General features: G+C 35.6%; 2 protein-coding genes across 11 annotated transcripts in view; one reads left to right on the top strand and one right to left on the bottom strand.

Annotated features, from left to right (window-relative positions):
* The window catches only part of myom1b (myomesin 1b), a 42,811-nt gene extending 37,635 nt beyond the window's left edge, over nt 1–5,176 (top strand). For 7 of the 9 annotated variants that reach the window (XM_052561296.1, XM_052561295.1, XM_052561294.1 and 4 more), the window contains 3 exons: nt 42–257; nt 2,563–2,986; nt 3,068–5,176. In XM_052561296.1, coding sequence (XP_052417256.1) covers nt 42–257; nt 2,563–2,986; nt 3,068–3,228 — 801 coding nt within the window. In that variant the 3' untranslated portion in view covers nt 3,229–5,176. Of the gene's footprint in view, nt 1–41; nt 1,338–2,562; nt 2,987–3,067 lie in introns of those variants that run through there. The other 2 variants (XM_052561293.1, XM_052561297.1) reach the window with 2 other exon arrangements.
* A 1,854-nt stretch (nt 5,177–7,030) lies between these two features.
* On the bottom strand, nt 7,031–24,747 carry emilin2b (elastin microfibril interfacer 2b). 2 transcript variants are annotated; one of them, XM_052561287.1, is made up of 9 exons: nt 24,464–24,747; nt 22,385–22,510; nt 20,537–20,727; nt 18,770–20,200; nt 11,881–12,048; nt 11,746–11,793; nt 9,670–9,705; nt 9,453–9,584; nt 7,031–9,017 (listed from the first exon to the last, which is right to left on the bottom strand). In XM_052561287.1, the coding sequence occupies exons 1-9, from the start codon at nt 24,601–24,603 to the stop codon at nt 8,701–8,703; spliced, it is 2,589 nt and encodes an 862-aa protein (XP_052417247.1). In that variant the 5' UTR covers nt 24,604–24,747; the 3' UTR covers nt 7,031–8,700. The 2 variants fall into 2 exon arrangements, with proteins under 2 accessions (XP_052417247.1, XP_052417248.1); XM_052561288.1 differs by having other exon boundaries at nt 8,370–9,017; nt 9,453–9,581; nt 24,464–24,738.
* Nucleotides 24,748–25,122: the final 375 nt, after the last annotated feature.

Below are 25,122 nucleotides of genomic sequence, written 5' to 3'. Positions count from 1 at the left end.
TGAAAAAATGACAACTCTGTCTCTTCCCTCCTCTCTCGTAGTCTCTGAACCTGACCTGCAATATCTCGGGCGACCCTGTACCCGAGGTCACCTGGCTAAAGAACGAGCGCGAGATGGTCTCCAACGATCACTACATTCTGAAGTTTGAGTCGGGCAAGTTTGCCAGTTTCACCATCACCAGCGTCAATACGTCTGACTCCGGCAAGTACAGCATCCTGGTGAAGAACAAGTACGGTACGGAGAGCGGCGACTTCACCGTAAGTGTCTTCCTCCCAGACGAGGAACCCGGCAGGAAAAAATAAAACAAACCAAAGAGGAAAAAAAATAAACATTAGGATAATGCACAACTAAAAAAAAAAAAAAAAAATTCTGCAAGTTTTAGATGACACGTTGACAGTTATACCCTATTTACATTGACAATCTGAAGCTACACTACTGGTCAAAAGTTGGGAATAATTATGCGTTTATTTGATCAAAAATACAGTAAAAAGACAAAATATTTGTACTATTTAAAATAACACTTTTCTATTTAAATACATTTTAAAATGTAATTTATACTCGTGATGCAAAGCTGAATTTTCAGCAGCATTACTCCAGTCATCAGTGTCACGATCCTTTAGAAATCATTCTAATGAAATAATTTTACTGTATTTTTTTTTTAATGTAGCCTTGATTAGAATGAGAGAATTTTAAAAAGCCTTTATAAAAATAAAAAAAATCATAATTATTCCAAACGTTTGACCAATAGACCATGGTGCTTATATCTTGGTTGCAGATTGAAAAGAGTTGGTCCAAGTTTTAATCCATCAATGTCAAAGTAGTGCTATAATTGGAAACAAATCTTTTTTTCTGTATAGATCTAGTTTCAGAGCTTGCATTACTTGACCATTTTCTCCATCATGGTGTTAGTAAATATTTTAAAGCCCAGATTAGTGAATGAATGCAGTTTGACTCCAGGTAGTTGTGAGTGTAGTTTTACTGAGAAGGAACAGTTGCACTGAAGTGCATGAAAGATTGACACCTTTGAACTGAGGGACAAATGGATGCTCCATTTCTGTATAGATTATCATTACTCTGTCCTGAAAAACAGGGGCTTACATTCACAAATAAACATCAAATCGTCCATATTACCATCAATGCTGAAGAAAAATCTTTAAATGGTGTTTAAATGAATCCATGCCCCTGCTGTTTCGATTGAGATTTCGGTGGATTCTCTAAAATGTTCTAATGAATCACTGCATGTACGATCCCAGTTATGACTTCACTTCCTGTTTGACCTCACAGATAATGATGACTTCCTCTGTAATTTCCAATAAATGGAGCACAAATTCTCTCGACTCCTCTCTGTGTGTCCCTTGTTTTTGTCTCCGTACTTTCCTCATCATGCACATCCCTCCTCTTCTGAAATCTGCATCTGAGACGGATGATGTCCCGTCATCTGGAACCAACCTGAACACCGTCACTAACTTCACCCTCAACTTCAGATTTAACATGCACACTCACACAAAACAGTTCATAAATACTGTTTTTCATAACCCAATCAATTGTTCAGAAAAAAATGGTAAATATGCACCATTGGAACAATACTACATGCTTTATTTTAAGGTTTCTTTATTGCGGTGTACTTACATATTTAAGTATTGAGTAATATTAATGAACAACATGTGCTTACTATATGGTTAGGGTTTGGTTTAATCTTAGTTGCACGCAATTATGTGTAATTTACTGTTATGCATATAGAAAGTACATGCAACATGCAACAAGGTCACTGAAAAATAAAGCATTACCTTATTTTCATTAACAACCTGTGCAAACAGAGATTGCTGGATGCACACCGAATTAAATTCATACTGGAGAAAGACTTGCAAAAATATATTTTACTTATAAATTATTTATATAAACTACATTGTGCAAAAAGTGCACAGTAAAACAATTTATTTGCACAGTGTAGTAGACTTTCTCCAGTCTGGATTTAATTCAGTGTGCATCCAGCAATCTCTTTGTTTACACACCCAGAGAGCAAAAATCTCTTCTAGTACATTAACAAACTGTAGAAATTGCACCACATTGAAAAGCAAAAGGTTTTTGTTTTTTTTTAGTGCAGCAGAGGGGTTTAATTCCAAATAATAAAATTATACATTTATGCCATAATGAAAAACAATCACTCCTTGATTTGTTTATTGGTGCATCTCTAAATTCAAGTCATGAAAAACTAATTGGTAAGAGTACGTTTACTAGTGTAAAAATGCAAAACATCAGCAACTAACATGATTATATTCAGTATTCACACAACTGTAAAAACAAAAATTACTGTACAGGAATAAGGGTAGATTTGCATTATGCAGTGCATTTTAGAAACTTTCTGTATGCATGTACTTTTGGTCTGAGACACACAAGAATACAAGATCAACTCACATCACCTCACTACCTCACTAAATTTCCCACTCTCAGGGTATAATGAATTATGTATAGTTTCCAAAATACAGATAAAGAAGAAAATCAAGATTAATATGAGAACTGTGCTTGTATGTCCACGTAACTTGTGCTTCTTGCTCTTGCCAGTTGAATGTGATCGAAAGCATGGTCGATTTTGGTGTGATGTCATATCTGGCTGACGCAGATGGAAACGTAATTGTTGGACCGACAACTCCTGTGCCAACGCCTTCAACCAGATCAGTTCCCACAACACCCAGCCCAGCAGCCCCAACCCTAACATCAACCCCGGCCAATACAAACCCCCAAAATAAAACTAGAGCTACCCCGACCCTCAAAAATCAAACCCCAAGAATAGAACGTTCCTCATCCCCACCTGCTCAGATCCCCATAAACCAATCCCCAGGTTCCCCGACCCCTCAAAACCAAACCTCAGATACACTGATCCCCTCCACCTTAAACACATCCGCTCCTCAACCCTCCACTCCCACATCAGGTGAGAAATCAGCCAGTACATCAATGGACAATGAGAAGATAACAGCGATGCTGAAAGGTGAGAAATGGTGCAGGAATACACACGCACCTTGAAAACACAGACCTGAATGTGATTTACAGGTTTTGTTGTTAAATACAGATTCTGTGGATAATCTGGGGTTATCCACCTCAGAGACGGAGCTGGTTGATGCCATGCATCTCACAGAACTTGAGGACACAACTTCATCAGAACCAGACGACTCTACACCAGCCCTTGAAACCGAAAACCTTGAAAATGTGTGTGAAACCAAAGATGATTAAAAATGCTTGAGGACACAGCTTAACTGTATTAATATGCTTTAGAACTAGACATAGGACATGAACCATGTTAGTTACGGTTTTAGAGATTTTTTTTTTTTTTTTGATTAGTGTGTCATTTCAAATGCTTGTTCACGAGTGCTTTAGAAAAGTTTGATGTTGAGGTAAAATTATATTTCAAGGCCTTTGCTTTGCCTGAAATATGGAAGATGATTAGTGCCAAGCAGTAAAAAAAAAAAAAAAAAAGGTTCATTATAATGCGATATTAAACGTGCAGTTTGTTTTTAGCAAAAAAGTCAAAATAAAATGGTGACTTTTTTTATTCAATAATAAAGTCATTGTGTTTCAGGAAAAAATACAACTTAAAATTTAGAGGAAAAAAATCCAAATTAAATGTTGAGAATTAACAGCAATTTTGGGAATAAGGTCTTTGCATTTTGAGAGAAAAAAAAACAATACATTTTAAGTAATAAAGTCGAAATAAAAATGTTGCAAATAAACTATTAATGTACAACAATACTGAGGTGCAAATAATATCTGTCACTTTTTATAAGAACTGTATAAACATCATCTGATTACTATTTACACTAATTGCAAATATCTGCTACTTTTACTTAAAGTAAATAGAATCACTATTTTCACTTAGTGTAACATTGCAAAAAAATGCTGCTGTCACAGTGTAAAGAGAATATATTCATATTTTCAATAACTGTTGACCTAAACTAAATCCTCATGGCATTTCCATTAATGGATGTACAGATAGTTACAGTCATTTTATTCTATGGAAGGAGGCGTAGCCATCAATGATCCTAAAGTTATAGACAGTTTTTCTGGAAACACAACTTTTTCTCGTAATTTAATGAGTTTCTTGAAATTTTACATTTAATTTTGCATTATAATGACTTTAATCTCGAAATGGTTTTATTTATTTTATTATTCTTCGAACCAAAACACAAAGCTTCTCTGGGAGCTCAAAAAGTACAAAATGGTGGGTGGAAAAAAATTCAACACTTTGGCGTTCTCTTGCAAAACGTTTGCATTCCCTGGAAAAACTCTTGCATTTTCTCCACCATCTTAACATGGCTGAACAAAGACAGAAAAAGCCCAAATTTGGTATACAGTTTGTTAAAAATATAAACTATGTTCAGGCAAGCAGATGACCCCAGAATATAAACGTAACACAGTGAGCTGTTATGTAGAAAACGTCTACACAGCGAGAGAATGAATCTCATTTTGAAATAGCACAGTTTCACAATGCCTGGTTTAATTGTGTACAATTAGTCATTACATGTTACTCCAAAGAAAAACTAAATGTAATTGAATACACCCACTTTTCACCATCCACCCGTCTACTGCCCTTTTGCTGGAAATCTTTAAAAAATATAGTTTTTGTTTTAGCTTGCAGTAGTTTTACAGACACTCACATAGCAGATGTTTTATTTAAATTAGCTTGCAAAAAACAATACAAGCACAATCTATTAATCTAAACTATGTTATTATTGTATTAATCTAATACAAGTAGTGCTACTATAACATTTCATGTATGCATGTTTAAATGTTTGATTAAATAAAATGTAGAACCAAGTGTATTATTAAATGACAATCATCAATAAACCAACACCTCAGTTATTGTTACTCCATGTTTATCACCTTTCACCTCATTTGCAACCTTGGTTGATAGAATAGATGAAGAAAGCCAAGACTACGAAATCCAATTATTTATAACAGGACATTTATTTGCTGATGAGATTCATCTTCACATGCCTTTATAGCAGTTTCTGATTTTTAATGTATCTATTTTTCTAGAATTTCTACAAGAAAGATCTGAAGATGGCAGCAATAATGACATGACTGTGAACATGACATTTAAAATGATGAAACTTTCTATTAATTGTTATATAAGATACAAAGATTCAGGTAGATACAGTTACAGTTAATCAAAATAAAAACACATCCAGAAGCAGGGTTTTTTTTTTTTTTTTTGCAAATATTTTAGTAAAATGATTGTTCTATAGACAAAATATCTAATGTGTTCTTCACATAAAATAAAACCAATCTGCTATACTATTTATGCATTTAAAATGTATATGTAGGTAAAATATCTTCTTGGAAAGAAATGATTTATCTGTCAAAAACTGGGTGGAAATGGTGTGTAATAATGTCTGAGTTTGGGAAAAGGCATAAAGACATTTTCATTCAGTCATTGGGTGAGGTGATTTCTATTTTAAGCCTGGTGAGGTTCTTGAAAACTGATGCAAAACGTTAAGTCTTGAAGGTTTTAGTGATGTGTGGAAAATTCTGATCAGTGAATTGACCTAGATCTGGTGTAGGATCAAGTTTGCTACAACTTACTGATATCTTTGTGCATCCCTGTTCAATTTTCCTAAAATGTTTGAAAAGATTTTCTTTTCAGGCATTTTTCTTTTCTGCCAATAAATGGACTGCGGTCCACATTTGGATCCAATATTGGTTCCACCCAGAATGTGAATCATTTTGTAAAACTCATAGCTTCATCATTATATTAACCACACACAAACGAGGCTGTTCTGACTGCTCTGTGTGGTATTAACTTCTGAGAAATGACTCTTTACGATTAAAAAAAGATCAGTAGATTTACTAGCACCCTACCAGATAAACTTGCAAAATCATATTTGTTCTTCCAATTATTAATCAATACAAAGTTTCTAAATGCTGTAGTCAGTTTTTGTTTTTAAACGGATTCTCATTCTGTTTCTCTGCTTTGATTTATGTCTCAGTTGTCAGCACTTTACTTGAAGCCTGTATATATAACGCAATTTATATAAAGCTTAATGCATTGTCACTTTATAATTCAGTACATGATCACATGGGTAATTGCAACCAAATTTATAAGGGCCTTTCGCACCGCAAAGTTTAGTTCCAGAACTAAAGGTACAGTATTAAAGTACTGGGAAGATTTTGAGTGAACTATTTCCCAATGCCATTCAAAGGGTTGCATTTGCACCAACAGTGTGTACTAAGAAGTGACATAAGCCGGTCCACAGCGATGCCATTTGTGTGCGGTGTTCAACAACGTTAACAAAAAAGAAAACGTTAACAACAGGAAAAGGAGGACTAAGAATCACCAACGACAACTGGCAGTGCTACATTTGCTCAAGTGCCTGCATCCATACATTTATCGTTGTACTCCATACTTGCGAAATAAGTGGACACAGGTTTAACAGTATGTTACACGCCATTTTAAATCATGGCTGCTGAGGGCATTTTCGAAGAAGTCTGGCCAATCAATGTCTACTTACATCACAGGTAGTACAGCTGTGCTGGTTAGACCTTGCTCCGCAGTAGGATATAATTTGGTTCTCAAAAAAAAGCAGTCTGGTACTAAAATCGCACCTAGTTCCGGTGGAGCACAAAAGTAAAAAAGTGGGTAGTTCAACAATTAGTTCTGGTACTATGAAGATGTTCCGGCGGTGTGTATGGCCCTATAGCTAAAGGGTTACTTCACCTGAGAATGAAAATTTGTCTATCTTCTACTCACCCTCGAAGAATCCAGGATATATGTAACTTTCCTCTTTCAGAATAATCCAATCAAAGTTATATAAAAAAATTGTCCTTGCTCTTCCAAGCTTTTCAATGGGGGTAAGCGGGTGTTTGTTGTCAACAGTTCAGAAGATGTAAAATAAAAATTTTTGACTAACCTCCGCCCACATGAATTCACAATCAGGGGGCGTGGCCTTGTTGCGCTCCGACGGAGAAGAGGAAGAGCTGTGTTTTTGTTCGTCGTGTCGTTGAAACGCTGTTATTTTCATCTCTGAGTCCAATCATCTTTGTTTGGGCTTTCCAGGAACACTGTACTTTGAGATTAATGGTTACAATTTATGTTTAACTCGGTTCCCGAAAATTATAATGCACATGTAAAACTATGTGCAGCTCATTTTTTGCTGAGGACAGCTTGCTGAGGACAACTTTCTCCATCTCAATAAGTTTAATGCTGGATTTGCACAAAGATTATTCTTGAAAGATGGAGCACTTCCCTCTTTGTCTGTAGAAGGCGTTGTTTATGGACCACAACTGGTAAGTGTATTTTATTATTTAAGTTGGTGCGTTTAACGGTTTCTGTAACTTATTACACAAAGGGCAACGCTGTTTAGCTTTGTTAACTAGATGTTAGGGCTGTGCAAAAAAAACAAATGCGGTTTTCATGCGCATCTCGTCAGCAAAAACGCTCCTGTGATTATAAATACATCTCCAGCACGTGCGTTCTAGCCCAATCACGTTAGCAGGAGGACAGCCTGCTCTCAGCTGCTGTCGAATCACAACACAGGAACCGCTGGCCCAATCAGAACTCGTTACGTATTTCTGAAGGAGAGGCTTCATAGAACAAGGAAGACATCAGCCCGTTTTAGTGACAGTGAAAACAGCAGTATACAGATAGGTGAATTGTGTGAAAAATACTGTGTTTTTTTACACGCGAAACATGAACACGTTATATTGCTCATTGTAAACAATCAAAGCTTCAAAAAAGCGTGTAAAACGGGACCTTTAAAATCCCCCCGGAGCCGTGTGAGGGATGTTTTATTTCAGATGCACACACTTTATTTCAGATCTTCTGAACTGTTGACAACAAACACTTGCTTACCCCCATTGAAAGGCTTGGAAGAGACAATTTTATATAACTTCCATTGGATTATTCTGAAAGAGAAAAGTCACATATACCTAGGATGCTTCAAGGGTGAGTGGATGATGGACAAATTCTCATTCTCAGGTGAACTAACCCTTTAATACTTAATTTTTACACCATTAGAAACTAGCATGATGATCAACCAATTTCAAGTATAAGGAATCTGCAAATATTAAGCAATTTGTGCATAATATATATGCATAATATATATGACACATTTTATTTATTTTATTTTACAAATTATTTATGAAAGCATATAATGCTTTATAATGCATTATTCATAAAGACTTCGAGTAAAGTGTTTTTTTTTAATTATCTTTAAAGCCATTTAAGGATCTCATTATTCAGAAGAATTTAAGTCAACCCTACACTCTCAGAAAAAAGGTACAAAATCTGTCAGTGAAATAGTACACTTTGAGAAAATATTCATTTGTACCATTTAGGTACTAATATGTGCTCTTCGGGTAATAATATGCACCAATTCCAGTGAAAGCTTTTTTCGGAGTGTAACCTTGTAGTTCACCAAAAATGAAAGTTCTAGCATCATTTACTCAAATTGTTCCAAACCTGTATGAGGCTCTTTCTTCTGCTGAGCACAAAACAAGATATTTTGAAGAATGTTGGAAACCAAACAGTTGATGATAGCCACTAGGTATTATTTCCCATACAGTTGAAGTCAAGGGCCTCTGTTGTCTGTTTTGTTTTTGAACAGAAGAAAGAAACTCATACAGGTTTAAAACAACCTGAGGCTGAGTAAATGATGACAATTGTCATTTTTGGGTGAACAGTTATCTTAATGTTTGCCATTGTCTGGGCTATCGCGTGCCTACAGTTGGGTAAAGCAGAACTCCGCTGAACGAGGACAAGATTTCACTGGATGCTGAAATCGCAAGTTTCCCTGAAGTGAGCACCAGTCCCGTTCTCTGGCCCCGCTTCAGATGAAGAGCGAGACTTACAGAGACGGTCCCTCCACAGACGCAGTCCTGAGTGTCTCTGCCGTCTGTTGCAGCAGTGGAAAGCTTCTGGATGTTGCGATTGGCTACTGAGAGAAAGGCTTCGACTCTTTCTCCCGCTTGAGCGGTTAATACAGCGCTGAGCAGGTACCGTCCGTCCAGGGGAACAGTGAACACACCTAGAATCAACAATGGTAGAATGCTACTGTTATTGTGTATGATTTTTATATGATTTGTACTTTCAAGTAAAACTTTTGATTGGACATTACAAAATGCACTTTTTAAAAGTGTACTTAAGTATATTAAAAAACAAATCTTACGTGCTTACTGTGTAAGTCAACACAAAAAAGGGTGCTTTAAAGCATGACTAAAGATTATTAAAACAAAGATCTAAAATGTACTTTAAAAGTAAAACTGTTAATAGTTATACTGTACATTTCAACTTTAACATAATACAGTATAGTTATGAAAGTTTCTCTCTTTAAAGTGATCTTATTTCATCAATATATGATTTGCAAGTTAAAAAAAATGTGTATATATATATTTATATATGTTTGAAAAACAATATAATTAAGTGCTGATTTATGATTTTGTCTCGTCATAAATTAATGTACCTGTTTGTGGATCATAGTGTCTTCCATCATTTAACAGAACATTGTTGAATCGGATGATGCCAATTTCTCCAGGGAATGGCACAAGTGTCAGACCAGCCGAAAATGACACATAGGTCATTATTCGCCCTTCTCCTGCATAAAAACAAACACACAGACTCATTTTTTGTCACTTACTGACAACACAACTCTGTAAAATATATGGGATGTTTAGTTGTACCTGTGGCCATTTGTACTGTCCTCAGTGGAATCTGTGCTGTAGATGTAGGAAAGAAACTGTTGTGAATACACTGTATAAAACGGTAATATTCAATACATACTTTATATGTTATATTCTGCCAGTGTTGGGGAAGCAACTTTAAACTATGCATAACTTATAGTCTGGAAAGCTACAGTTTTAAAGTACTTAATCTACAGCCAAGCTACTAGAATTCAAACTACTGAAAAACTATTGAAAAGCAATGAGCTTCACTACTAGTGAGCTACACTGCAAGTTAACAAAAAAGTAGCAAAAAAAGCTTTCTTTGTTCATTTCTAAACACTACTGTTATCAGTATGTATATATCAACATAACTCAACACTTTGAGTGATAAGAGGACGGTCACTCGTATCTTACTGCTGATACAGCTTTAACTTACATAGAGCCTGTATCATTCCTCCCGTCTCTTACATCTCCCCCTTAGACAATCTAGCGGCATGCTTTAATCTCTCCTGTCCTTAAAAATCAAGTCTATGGTCTCTGTGAGGTCTCTGGGACCCCTAAAATCCCATGCAGAAATAATGTTGGCATTGTATAAATGAAAAAGTACCTGAGTGAAATGCTAGTTAAATCTCTCTGTTCTACTTCTTTTAGATCTCAGTGCTGCTTTTTTGACATATTTGATCATGATATCTACTTGACCGAATGCAGAACTGGGTTGGGTCTATCAGGTCCAGTCTTAGACTGGTTTAGACCCTACTTAAAAACAGGGAATACTACATTACACATGATCCTCACACCTTTAGACAACATGTGATATCTTGTGGTGTGCCTCAAGGCTCAATCCTGGGTCCTCTATTATTTAACTTATACATTCTTCCTTTATCAAGTGTAATTCATGAATATAATATTTAATTTCATAAGTATGCATATGGAATACATCTCTATAGTACAGCAATTATCCTGTCTCCACACGAAGTGTCTAATGCATCACAATGCACAACAATGAAGGATTTTCTGATTCGCAAAGTTACTCCAACTTTGAGCAGACAGCAGATTGGTCCGGTGAAGGTAGTGTGAAAATGAACGATGATATTTATGATTCAAAAGTAAAACATACTTTAAGTATTTCATAGTTATAGCATTGTATAATTTCATTTCTATGAAAGGAGAGCTATCTGATGCAAAACCAATAAGTATCTTGAAATGGAATGGGAACACACACTTACTGTACATGGCAAGAAAAAAACTGTAACCTGTACATCTGTACAGTAAATGTGCGATTGCTATGTGTGTGTGAGAGAGAGGTAAAAGAAGTTAATGAATGAGTGTTGTCTATGTGAAAGGTAAAAGCAATTTTTTGTGTGTTTTATGTTCGTGTGTAAGCATTTTGTGAGTGTGTGCATGCATTTTGTTTGCATCTGTGAATGTTTCCTGTGTCTACCTGTGTTCTTCAGAATTGATGCAAGAGACACTTATTAGACTGTAAATGTCTTTTAAAAAATAAGTTTTCTAAACGTATTCTGCTGATTTCAGGCCATACCTAAACACACAGACAAAAATGATGGACCATTGGGAAAATTATTATAAAATAAGTTGTCTTTACATACTTCATCAGTTACTTAGGAAAAATATTTGAATGATTTCATCACTTAATTTAAACTAAGGGCAATTAACTTTAATTTTTTTTTTTTTCTTATATTCACTGAAGTAAAAAAATTTTTTTGACAGTACCCATATTTGGACTTCACTTTGTTTAGTTGTGAATGGCTGATCCCTATAAAATTTGGCAAATACTAAGAGGGTTTTCTCCTTAGGCAATGTTCCAAATCATGTAAAAATCAGACACAAGATTGTATTATGATAAGCTAATTTGCTTTTTGTATCCATTTCTGTAAGGAAATCATTTTGTATTTGCTATTAAAAATTTTAAATAAATTTTACTTTCAAACTCCTGGGTTGTATGTCTGATTTAAACAAAAATTAGTTTGAATCCTATATGAGCTACATAAAAAAGCTTGAACCCTGATAATTGTGGCTATTTAGTTTATTTAGTAATTCCCCAAAACTGTTCAGCTACAATGAAATGATGAATACCAGAAACGGAGTCAGGGCTGATAGCCGCAGCTGGAATCCCTGGATAACCTGTCAAGAACAAATTAACAGATTCTTTGAGGTAACCCTGATTTTCTTTTATGGGTTTTACACACAAACGTATCTGAATAGACTTACCTGGTGCTCCTGCATAGCCTGTGATGGACGGCATGCTCCCATTGATCCCCTGAGGGGTGCGAGACAAGACTTTGGTTACTCGCGGTGCTGCTTGCCCAGACGCCAGCGATGGGAGTGGTTGACCTCCCTCCTTGGAAACTTTTACAGCCGCTGTACCTTCAAGAACACCTGGAGAGATGCAGAAGAGTGATGATGGGTGAGACGGAGAGAAGACCACGACATCAAGACTGCCTGACTATATACAAAAGCTTAAATCCATCCAGTCCAAAAGAAATGTCAGCATTATGAAGAGCTGGAGAAACTTTAGAATTCATGATCCAATTTCAAAATAAGTCTTTTATGCATCTCAATTTATAGCAACAGTGTAGGGGAACAAATGAACTTGGCAACACAAAGTGGCTTGTTGCTAGATTCTGTGTGTAAAGATTTTTCATGTAAGCCATACTTAAATATATGTATCAGCAAATAGAAACAGAATTTGATGCAATAATAATCTAATATTACAGACACCTCCATGGATTTTGTTCTGTGCAAAGAAAATGCTGCTTTAGAGTAATCTTAAACTTAAACTTTGCAACTGCAATCATGTTGATTTCTGTGTATAAAACATATGCTGAATTAAAAATAAGGATTTATTTGACATATAAATGGACATTTTGTAGATTAATTAAATATACAGAATTGTTTGACTATATATATATATATATATATATATATATATATATATATATATATATATATATATATATATATATATATTAGTGCTGTCAATCGATTAAAAAAAATTAACTAATTAATCGCACAATTTTTTAAAATTAATCGCGATTAATCGCGATTAAAAGACTGAAACTTTTTGGATATGTAAATGTAAAATGTAAATAATTAATGTAAACTCAAGACAAAGAAACTATTTAAATTCAAAATATGATTGTTTATCGGAATTTTTGTTTAACTTGTAACACAGATTTTCTCATGTAAACAACATACCTGCAATAAACCATCAATATCCTCCAAATTAACTGTTGGCTTGAAAGCCATATTTATTACAGAAATAAAAACACAGGCATGTAAGTACCATTTGAATTTCAAAACAATCAATGCCAATAAAAAACAAAAATGATTTCCATGTTGAATTCTAAGTGGACTGCAAAAAAATTCCAAAGTATAGTCATTGCCAGTGCTTTAAGTGGGCCAGTATGCACTGATACTGGGTACCGCCACTTCCAAATATAGCTCTTGAGCGTACCGCCACCTCTCCGTGCGCCCAGAACGTGCTTTTAGTGTACCGGTACGCTCATTTGGACATCTGTTTTAATAGAGGTTTTAATCTTTTACCTGCACTGCCGATTTTCAGAGCGCCCTTCACAATGCAAGCTTCCTAATTCATCCCACCCAGAGCAGAAACTACATTACCCATTCACCCTTAAGTTATACAAGTGAATAGCGCATGTGTCGCTTTTCCCACTGTAAGTGTCAACAACTCAACGTGGCCGGAGAAGGTGTGTGAAACTCGTTGTGAGTTATACTAAAGCAAAATCTTGAGTATTTATTGTCTGATAAACATTAAAAACTGTCTGCGGAGGTTGAGTCGTCCTGCAGCCCCCGCTGGCTGCTCATTGGCTGCAGCATCTTTTTTCTAATTTCTAAACAAATACCGTAGACGGCAAGGCACAAATTTATATATTCATTTATCTAATTAATCTATAGCCTATGCACAAAGACAATATGATCTTTTTGTTCCCTTTTTGTTTTAAAGCTTGATGAAGAGAGAGAGCGCAAGTTGCTGCAGCTGAGGAGGACAGTAATGCACGCGTACAGGGGTGATTGACAGTTCGCGGCACTGTGTACAAAAAATACTCCGCTACACAATTATTTAGTTATTTCGTTTAAGCTTATTAACGTTAGCGTTACAGAAAGGTCTGATTTACGCACTGTTACAGTCATTGTTTTTTTTTTTTTTTAAACAATGACATTTGAGTTCAGGATTTTAATGTTGCTGTTTCTTGTGGCAGACTGAATGAAGAGTAATGTTTCTTGTGGCAGACTGAAGAGTAATCCGGCAGAGTTTTATACTGAAACTTTCCGTCTAAAAGTCCTTCCTTGGTCTTATCCATATTTCTTTGCACGTTGAACACACATAGGCCACAACTGGAAATAAAAAAAACTGCAACCGCGTTAATTGCGTTATTTTTTTTTAACGCGTTAAATATTTCAAATTAATCGAATGCGTTAACGCGCTAATTTTGACAGCACTAATATATATATATATATATATATATATATATATATATATATATATATATATATATATATATATATATATACATATAAAATTGGTAAAAGACTAAAGAGTGTAACCCATTTTGATCTCTATGGTATCTTAACAGGTTCTAAAACTTGACACTAAAAGACGTACTCCAAATGGGGTTAAATTCTGGACTCCTAAAACCTTCTTATGAACACCTGAGAAAGGTAGAAGAAAGCTGATGTGAGGACAGTATAACAATTAACAGATATGGCACTGCTACAAACAAACTGTCGTCTGGTTAAAGAGAATCTGTCCTGATATCTCACTGTTTTAAAATACCATCAAACCTAGAACAAAGCCATAAAAGCAACATAGTGGTTAAAGTTCTATGTAATCTATGTAATCCGAGTATTTTTATGGTTTGTATGGAGGTGAGGGTAAGGGGTAGTCATTTTCCAAGTCTAAATATAACCAAAGACAGACAGACCTCTGATGCTGTCAGATTTGATTGGTTTTTCAAAATGTGTTAATGTAATCCTGACAAACCGTTCCAGAGATTTATCTCTTTCCCCAGTCAAGTTAAAGTATATAGGAGATGTTATGTCTGTTACTTACACTGAAAACAGCTGCTCAGAAATATTACAAAGAAGGCTGTCAAGTAACTGATCTGCCCTATAGGTACATTGGTTTAACTGCCTCTGAGCCGAGGGGTTTGTATGAACGCTTGTGTGTTTCTCACTAAATACTGTGTGCTCAATGAACAGAAATGACATGTTCTTCAGCTTCTGCTTGTGTATATCATGCAGACAGATGTTCAACATAGAAAAGCCCTCAAAGGCACAATGGAAAAGTTTTTTAATATTTTCCTGCTGTAAAGCTTTTCTTAATTTATCTTAATCAGTGTTAATATTCAGTGTGCTTGGAAACTGCAATATACTGTATGGAAAAGAGCATCTTTTGGGTGATAATACCTAGTTTCAAATTTTGACCACGAGTCATAAGAAACATCATTCCTGAAAAATAATTATAATAATAATCTGAGAGCTAACTGGTGAACAGTGTTCAAGAACTGCTATTGTAATCAAAAGATATTTATTAAGTTAAATTATCTGAATTACTATGAATTACATTGGCATGGTACACTGCAACTGAAATGGTATTGCTGTGGTTATTTTATATTTTACAACTGAAAAATACAACAGTAAATTTAACCAGTCATTTACATCGAAACAGAAAAGCATAATTACAACCACAGTTGGCTTCTTTTTTTTACTGTAGATTTCACAGTTTTTTTAACAGTGTTCTCATGCTACTGAAATAAAGGAGAGATGGAGCCGCTTTACATGTCACACCCACTCGCTCTCATGATCTCATCTAGCCTGCTAAAACACACACATATGTTGGCACTCCTATCATTATGAGAACTTTCCATAAGCGTCATGGTTGTTATGCTGAGCTAAGAATACTCTCTGTTCCCTAAACCAACCCTTAAACAGAAAACTTTTTACTTCTTACATTATTTAGTATGTTTATTTAGCCATTTAAATCACAGCGTCAAGTGTGTTTATACAATTAACACAATGCATGAGCCTATTATTAATTATGCGCAGTGTGATGTGAATGTGAGGGTGTTGCAGAGAACCGCCGGCGGTGCCTCTACTATATCACTATATTTGGCTGATAATGTGATTATATCTGCTTGTCATGCTCACAAGTCATCCTGGATTTCTCATCAACACTTTCAGTCACGTCCAAATCTAAATCAACTTCATCTGTGAGTGTGCTGTGAGTTTTTAGCGCCATCATAGATTACTCAGATATCAAAGCACATCATTTTGAATTAATAAATCAAAAGTAGGTCAGTACACTTCAAATCATTATAATGATGGATTGGTGCACTAAAAAATTATTAAATTGACTACTTTTTTTTAAGGTAAGTGGTTGCAATCTATTTATTTTAGCTACAATTAAATTTAGGTCACTACCATTCAACTTTTTTTTTTTTTTTACGCATCTAAAAATTAACTGTTTGCAACCACTTACCTTAAAAAAAATAAATAAAATAAAATAATTCAGTGTGTCTGAGAAAATTAAACCAGAAAAATAAAAAAATTCATTGAATTCTGTGTTTTTGAAAAATAATGTCCTTTAATTTGATATTATAATGAATAAATTCATTTAATTCAATGTAATCATTAAAGAAAAAGTAAATAAATAAATAAATGGAATCCAGAAAATTGAAAATGGAGCAAACATAATTTCGAAAAAAAAAAAAAATGATAAAATGGAATGTGGGGAAAATGTTTATTGATTTCATAGGCCCGTAATTATTGTAATTGTTAGTTCTTTGTTAGTTTGGTAAGCTAATTTGTAGGCCTATAACATACTGTAGTGTTCTGTTTGCATTTAAACTGTGTAAATATAAAAAAACCTGCACTTTTACTGGACTACAGAAGCCTGCTGCCTCGTTTCAATGGCATTCTAATAAGATGGAAAGGGGTCAGAGACAGGCATGCAGCAGGACTCGACGACCCTCTACATGTGTTGCATTTATCTTAAGAAAGGAATGCAATAAAAGAGAGCTCCTGTTTATTACAGAGAAAGGAACAGGAAGCAGGAACAAAGGGGACATTGAATCGTGGGATAGTGCAGTGGTTTTATCGATGTCTTTCTGATAAACTAATAGCCACTCTCCCAGAATTAGACCTGCAGATAAAATATATAAAAATACATGTGTGAGCAGTGAGACATGCTTGGAGGACAAGATCCTCTCAGAGGTCAAATGTCACATGTGACCGAGAGGGACGAGGGCATTACTATCACAAAGCTGCTCACTTACAGATAAAATTCACTCAGGCACACGTGATTTTTCACTTTTATTTACATTAGGATCTGCAAACGCATTGGTTTAAATAAAAGATTCCGATTGCACTTTATTTTATAGTAGGTGTATTAACATGTACTTATAGTGTATTTACAGTGTATTTATCTAAGAAAGTTCTGGTAATACAAGGTAACTACATGGGGTAGGGTTAGGTTTAGGGGTAGGTTCAGGGTTAGTACCTAGTTATTACATAGTTATTGTAATTACTATAATAAGTACATAGTATGTACATGGAGAACAGGACTGTAAAATAAAGTGCTACCATTGTTATAAGAGAAAACTAAAACATTAATTAGTGCATCATAACCTCTCTTTTTCCCGTCTCATATTAGCCACATGTTAGTTTCTTATCATTACAATAACTAGGGAATTACTAGGCACTAATCCTGAACCAATCTTAACCATGGAGATGCCTTATATTACCCTGTACTTACACTGTAATTACAAGTAAGTGCATGTAATGCAAAATAAAGGTCAACCGCAAGCACACAACATTCATAATATTCAAGAGACCTTGAGTATATCCTTTGGATTTACTGCAAACAAAGCTATGATTGCTAATCACTTTGTGGCCTCATCCTTATGCCATTTTACTTATATTTTGTCCCTAAGTGTGTTGCAATAGTATCAAATGCATTATTCTGAATGCTGCTAGGTGAAACACCAAGCTGAACATCTTGTAAATTACAAACACAAAATCACCAAATGAGAAGCAGATGCCCACATGCGTGTTCAAACACGCACACACACTATACTCCCATAAAGGTCCAAACGTTGCACAACTCTGGAGTCAGTCCAGTTGTAGCATGTGTGTACAATTAATATGAAAAGGGGGAAATACTACTTACAACACACACACACACATTCTTGTGTTTGTAAAGGAAATCCCTCTAAAAACACAACCTCATGCGCACCGTAGCCTACATTTGCATTGTGGAGCTCATCCAACAGAAGCTTCCAAAAACCCAAAAGATGACCACCAAAATGCATCGTTTTGACTAGCAGCATTGGCAAAAACAGACCAACTGCTCACACACTTAAAAACTGATTATTCATTGGCATCGATCCATGAAGTTCCTTCAACATTCATATTGCACAAAATGTTTTTCAAATGGTTCTTTTAAGAGTTCTGGAAGGTTCTTTTTGGATCCAGAAATGGTTCTTCTTTGGCATCACTGTGAAAACTCATTTCGTGGAACCATTATTTTTAGTTTTTAGATCAGATTTTTAGACTTGTATTGGATAGTAGGGACAGGAAGTTACTAGGGATATTGGGAATTTCACATATACAGCTTTTTTGTGGAAAATTACAGATCGGTGATCATACATGAAAAGGGCATTTTTGAAAAATACCAATAAATCCAATAAATCCATCCTTCCAGATGGTTAACTGGTATATGGTAAATGACTGGTCAACAAATACACAAAATTACCAGTTTAAGCACATAAAAGGTCAGGATGCACTAGTGTAAGTCTGCTTTGGGCCAGTCATAAAGATCTAATGGAGGTGATGTGATTACTACTCACTTTTTATGGTAACATTGTAACTCGAAAGTCAAAAAAGGTTTTTAAACTGGACAGAGAAAGAAACTATAGAGATTCTTCTCATCCAGGAAGATAAATAAAATGGTGCAGTCAGTGCATTTAAAGGTAGTTTTCTATGACTGACACCACAGAGTTTACCAATACTTTGTTGCTGATTTGTGAATGTCATTGCAAAACACAATTTTTGTTATTGACAGATGAATATTGCTTACCTGTAGGTACATCAGTGATCCCATCCTGGCCATCTTTTGAAAGTTGTGAATTTGCTCTAAATGTGTTAAGGTCTCTTGTATGTGCGAGCACTGTACTGTTCAGCTGACGGACGCAAGTCCACAAGCCATTGACATGTTTGTTCAATCCATCTTTAATCCGTTTCAGACTGTCTGACATTGGCTCAAATCGACCACAAACGCCTTCAATGCTAGCCACGCGTCCATCAAGCCCATCAAGCAAGCCATTTATTGTCCTCACTTGCTCTTGGCTTCGCCCAGAATCCACCTCTAGATTTTCCACCCGTTGCAGGAGGGTTTCAAAACTCATGGTCTGATTGAGATCTTCCTTAAGAGAGCCAACCAGGAGCTGTGTATGTTTCTCCAAGACTTCCAGGCGCTGTTCAAGACCAAAGAGTAGCTGAGAAGTGCTGTTGTCCCATTGAACACCACTGATCTTCTCTTCGAAAGCTATTCTTTGGTCTTCCTCTTCCTTAAGTCTTTCCCTTCTCAGTTTCTCCTCAAGATAGAGGCAATGTACCTCTGCGCTCCTTTCCGCAAGATTAACCCTTGCCTCCAGAACGTGCCCTTGTGCATTTATCTGTGCAATGGAGGCATTTTGCTGCCTAATAGCGTCTTGGAGTATCTGTTGGGTCTCCTTGAGCTTCTGGACCTCAGCATTGTCCACCTCTTGTGTTTTTCCAATGGGAAGCTGGAGACGCAAGTCTTGGATCTCTTTGCGGAGTTCAGTCTCTTTGGAGTCAAGGAGCTCAGCCAGGCTCAAGTAAGAGGTTTCTTGTTCCTCACACTGTTCTTGCACAGACAGCATCTTGTAGTCACATGCATTCTTCATGTCTGCTATTTTGATGTCCATTCCTTGAAGAAGTTCGTCACGTAGGGCTGAAAGCTTCTCATCGATGTATGCCTGACATGCACACTCATTGGTTGCAGCTGTTGAGGAAGGCTGAAGGGGTCCAGTGCTGCTTGCGTCTGTTAGTCGATGCATCTGTCCATCAATGTTCTGGATCCTCATCTGCAGATCTTGGATGTTATTAGTGTTGGTACTGATTGTGTTGGAGAGCTGGGTAATGTGGTTCTGGAGTTCATCAGTGCCTGGTGATGAACGGAGGTCATATGGGAGCGTAATGCTCTCGATTCCACCCGCTTTGACATCCTGTGGCTGTTGCAAATTCCCCAACATGTTTAGGACATATTTGGTCACATCTTCCTGTAAATCTAGCCGTAGGTTCGCATTGGCAGAAGTCATGGCTTGCAGGCCGAGTACAGTCTGAGAAAGACGCTCCACTTCTTCTTCTAATGCCTGAACTCGTTGACTCTCATACTGACGATCTCCATAATCTCCCAGCTGATGGCTATGATGTCCTTTCTGCCCGGGTTGAGACCATGGATGAGTCTGAGAGAACTCTTCTGGTCCTAGAACAACCAAAATCACCTGTACTTGTTTCACAGTAACTCGACAAAATAAATAGAGTCTGCATCACTTTTTCTTTCATTTTATGACAACTTCTAATAAAACGACGTTCAACCATTGAACTAAATAGAGTTAAAGAAACAACACAAGTTTTAAAGTTGATGACTAAAAAAAAATTTATTCTGACTAATTGCAACATTGAGATGTGGCATTATTTTAGCTATAACATCTAGCATATCACTTGTTAGCTTATTATTTAGAATTTAATTTCTGAGTGTACTAATCCAGAATATTGCTTATTTCACTTTTTTTTCAAATATAAACTTAAAGACATTTACCCAAGATGCTCTGTTGTTGGTTGCGAGTTGAAGGAACATCTCGACGTGGTTCCTCAACAACACTGGGTCTCTGTGGGGTATTTTTCAGCTCGGTACAGTCATGGCCTTGATATCCTGGACAGCACCTCCATTCCAGTTCAGTCACTTGTTTGTAGCCTATTTTGTACATAGGCCTCATGTGAGAATGATACCTAGAAAGACAGTTATGGATTAGGATGTTACAAACCAATTTCTGACCATAGTTTTCAATGGGACAAATTTGAACTACAAATTTAAAGTTTCCATTTGACGTGATACAATGCACTGTTCTGGCCTCAGATTACTAGCCACTTTACTATAACTAACATCAAAAATGTATCCCACTGCAAGGGGGTGGGGAATATTAGACAAAAAAGCATACGCAGATGTACTGATTTAGTGAGACACAAGTCCTAAACTCATGCAACTGATTGACATATAAGTGTCCAGGTTATAAAAAAAAAAAAAAAAGGAAAGAAAGAAATTAATAAATAATCATACCCAATTCATATCACGGCTCTTTAATTACTACATACAAATTTGTAGTCATAAAATAATAAGTGCAATTACATTGCATGTGCATTTATTGTGTATTTCAAGTCTTAAAAGCATTTTTTTTTAAAAGAAAACCTGTACTTGCAGGTAATAGATTACTGAAATAAAAGGCCACTTTTACTTGTGCACGTAAAGAGAGACACTGTCATAACGTGTATGACACTGTTATGAGGTTTCTCAACACATACACTTTTATAAAAAGTGCACGTTGTAATAATACCAAATTAAATAGGAACTTAAATGTTTAAATGCTTATTGCATTTAATATAAAATGTAATCTTAATACATTTTTTATTAAATTGCAATTAGCCATCTGAAAAATAACATTTGGTCTGTTTTTAAGCATATTTTGAACTACATTATTTCTATAAGTACTGTTTTTTTTTTTTTAACTATGCCAAAGTGCACTTTTTCACACGGGCGTGCTGGTTTCATATATTTAAACCTTTATACCATTTCCAAGAAATGTTTCAATTTAATGAATCATGTCACAAAGTGGAATGATTGTATTTAAATAAAAATAATAAAAATATCTTTACACCTTTTAATCTTTATTTTTCCAAAAGTAAATATATTTAAATATATTGCTTGAGGACAACATGACCTTAACCTAAACTTATATTGCCTTAGTACATAAAAATATCAATTAAAAACCACTTTACTCTCTATAGTCTCCGCACATTAATTATTTAACCAATAAAATACACACTTAAGCTTTAAATACCACATTATAGCCAGTAAACAGCACATATTCGGGATGTTTGCTGCATGTTTCAGAAGAACCAAAGTAACAACATTAGTCCTGCAAAATTGGAAAAATGTCGCTGATCTTCTTCGCCTAACCACTCTGTCCACAAAAGGAAGCATGTCTGTTCTCATGAGCCATGCAAACATAAACAGCAAAGTGCAGAATTGCACACATAATTTATTAGGATTTACTCCAGCAATGACACACATCTGGAGTGCAGCTTTAAAAGCAGGCGATGTGCACGAACATGTGTGACTTTCTAATTACAGCATTTCTGAAAAGTTCCCATGGATTCTGGACAATTTACACAGGCTAAAACAGACTGTTCAGTGTGGCCCCTGGCCCTTCAGAAGTCGTAAATAATTTGGAGACTGATAAAGCAAAGACCTACCACTCAATGGGGCCAATTTAACTGCACTGCTTCAATCCGGTTCTGATCTCATCTAATCTGATCTCTGGTCACTTCCGCCAATAAAAATGTCCGTGTTAACCCCCGGCCCCTGCATGCGCTCTCCAGAGACACTTACATCAGCTGCTGTGTGCAGTCGGGCTGATGCGGAGGACAGGGCAGGAGCTGCGGCTCCATGACGTTCTCGTTCGCTGCCAGCACTGCGCATGTCACGTTCTTATGCACCACAAAAGCACACCAGTTTCTGTGAAAGAGTGGAAAACAGTGAAGACTAGTTTACACTCTACATTCAAGAAAAATCATTGTCACATAAAAATAAAACATTTCAGTATAGGGAACAATTCTCACTATTAACTAGTTGCTTATTATTAACATATTGGCTGTTTATTAGTAGCACATATCCTGCATGACTGTATCCTACATCCCTAATTCTACACAACACCTAAACTTAACAACTATTCGTTTAAGCAGATTAAGAGTTTATTGAGGCAAAAGTTGTAGATAATATTTTTTTAATAGCGAGAATTGGACCTTAAAATAAAGTAAGACCAAAAGTTCTACTTGTCTATCGTTCTCTGAAAGTTACAAACAAACGTTTATTGAATGTTTGTATAAAGTTTTCTGAATTAGCATGCACAAAAATGTTATTTAAGCCATTTGTGGAATGTTTTGTAACATTTTAGCTAGACATTCTTTATTTTTAAATGTTTTTTTTTCATGTGTTACGTTTTAAAATGTAACTAATTGTTTCAGAATGTTCAGAGAACATTAAAAACTAACATTTTGATTTGTTAGAAACTTGTATTGTTGTATGATTATTCTTTTATTTTTTCCTCTTTTTGAATACTGGTATGTTTTGCACAAGGGGGAAAGCTCTAGCCACTCCCTTTGATTAACCAGCTGTCTTTGATTGATTACTAATTGTCTAAGAATAATTGAGGTATGTCCTGAAGCTGAAACACATACTGTACTCCAATTATTTAGCCCAGTTAAATAAGCCTTTTTATTTTTACTACACCAGTGCCTTGGAAAATTTTGGTTCTTCTCAGTTTAACATTCCCACAATGTTTTTAAAATGTTCCAAAATAACATTTTCTTAACTTAAATGGAACATTAGCAGTGTTCTTTCAACGTGTTTTTGTTAGGTGGGTAATATTACCCAATCATTCATAAAGAATTACTAATTACTTGGAAAAGCATGATAACGCCCTATAAAAACTGAAATCATTGTGTGTTTTTGAGGTTTTGGATGGTTATTCCTTCTGACAGATTTAGTAGCACTAATTTATAAAGGGTTACTATGAACCTTGCCTTTAATAAGAAAAGTCAGTAAAAGCAGAGTTTTCCATTTTGATTTCTCATTGTTTCCCAATTTTGAATTATGCATTGCATTATTGTTTTATGATTAAAGGAATGTGTGTAAATTTAATGGATGATGCCCTGGCAGAAAATAACCAGTACCTTTTCTTATAGGAAAAAGCTCTAGAAAACTGCATTTAAAAACTATTTATTCAGAATGATCCATACTTTTCTAGTATGAAAGATAACAGCCTACTAGGTAAAAATTACTCCATCAAATCATAATTCGGCTATTACCTATTGTTTATGTAAACCTTTGTGTACAGGTTAAAATAGTTATGTGTCCTCCATTAGATTAGTTGTGCATTAATTATTTAAGTGCATGTAGTTCGAGTTACAGTGCAATTATACATTTAATTACTGAGTATTATTTAACAAGTACTTATTAACTAGGCTATAAGGTTTATATTTATTCATTTAGCTAATTCACTGTTATTACTGCACGTAACAAGAACACTGAAAAGCTTTACCTGATATCTTAGCAGTTCTCAGGAAGGCATGGAAATCTGCATTCAGCTACTAATTCGTTGATCAGTTTCTTGTTAGTTAACAGAAGTTAGGCAGCTAGAATGACTACAGAATCAGAATGAGCTTTACTGCCAGGTATTTTAACACATTACGAGGTTTTTTAATTTTAATACCAATGTGTCAGTTTCTTTAAAATATCTGGAGAGGGGAAAAAAATGAAGAGATGTTTTTCCGTGCAGTTTGAATCGTAAAATTATTGATAATAGTGCTACATATTACATTATAACTCTCAAAATCACATTTTACCCGAGATAACTGATGCCCAGTGTTTTTTCTCCAATGCCATCTCCACAACAGGACGGACACTTACTTGTTTCGTTGTCTCGAAGCAGAGCTGGAATAAGGACTGCCCTGGAACAGACTATACCTCGACGGAGTGCCATCAGTCAAAGGAAAGGGCATGAGAATAATAAATATAAGCGCTGCGTAACCTGCGAGGACGCGCTTCATCTCCAAACACCCAACCAGAGTCAGTGCACACCTTATCCGAGGATTTATAAAAAGCTCGCACAGAGTGTTTTCCAGAGTTTCTTGACAGGGTGATGATGGCAGTGAGATGGGAAAGTGGCAAGAGTCTGGAAGAGCCCCCGCCCCAATGTGCGCTTCCTACTGGACGCTGCGCGCGGGATCAGGTTCCCAACTCCATTAGTTCAGGTTCACAACTCTCCACTCATTACTACACGCTGCTTTAGACGTGCTACTTATGTTTCTTCAAAAGAATGCCATCTTTTAAGAATCTCGTCCAAAATAATAATAATAATAAAAAAAAGAAGAAACCCAATAATATTTGGAATACAGACCCAACTATGGACTCTTTTTTTAAGAGGACAATCTTAAGTGGAATAAATTAAAAACATGAAATTATCAAAAAGTTGTCAAAGTTTACATTTACTGTAAAGATAATAAAACGGTACAATTTTTATCTTATTTTATGTAGAGTAAATATTTAAAGGTCCCCTTCTTCGTGAT

The sequence above is a fragment of the Carassius gibelio genome, chromosome B7 (genome assembly GCF_023724105.1).
Source record: "Carassius gibelio isolate Cgi1373 ecotype wild population from Czech Republic chromosome B7, carGib1.2-hapl.c, whole genome shotgun sequence".
NCBI classification, from domain to species: domain Eukaryota; kingdom Metazoa; phylum Chordata; class Actinopteri; order Cypriniformes; family Cyprinidae; genus Carassius; species Carassius gibelio.
This window is presented reverse-complemented; position numbering and strand designations above follow the sequence as displayed.

Coding starts and splice junctions, on each gene's coding strand:
- emilin2b (XM_052561287.1), bottom strand. CDS start 24,603: ATGAAGCGCGTCCTCGCAGGTTACGCAGCGCTTATATTTATTATTCTC. Junction 20,201..20,536: donor CCAACAACAGAGCATCTTGG/GTAAATGTCTTT, acceptor TGGTTGTTCTAG/GACCAGAAGAGTTCTCTCAG. Junction 12,049..18,769: donor GATCACTGATGTACCTACAG/GTAAGCAATATT, acceptor GCATCTCTCCAG/GTGTTCTTGAAGGTACAGCG.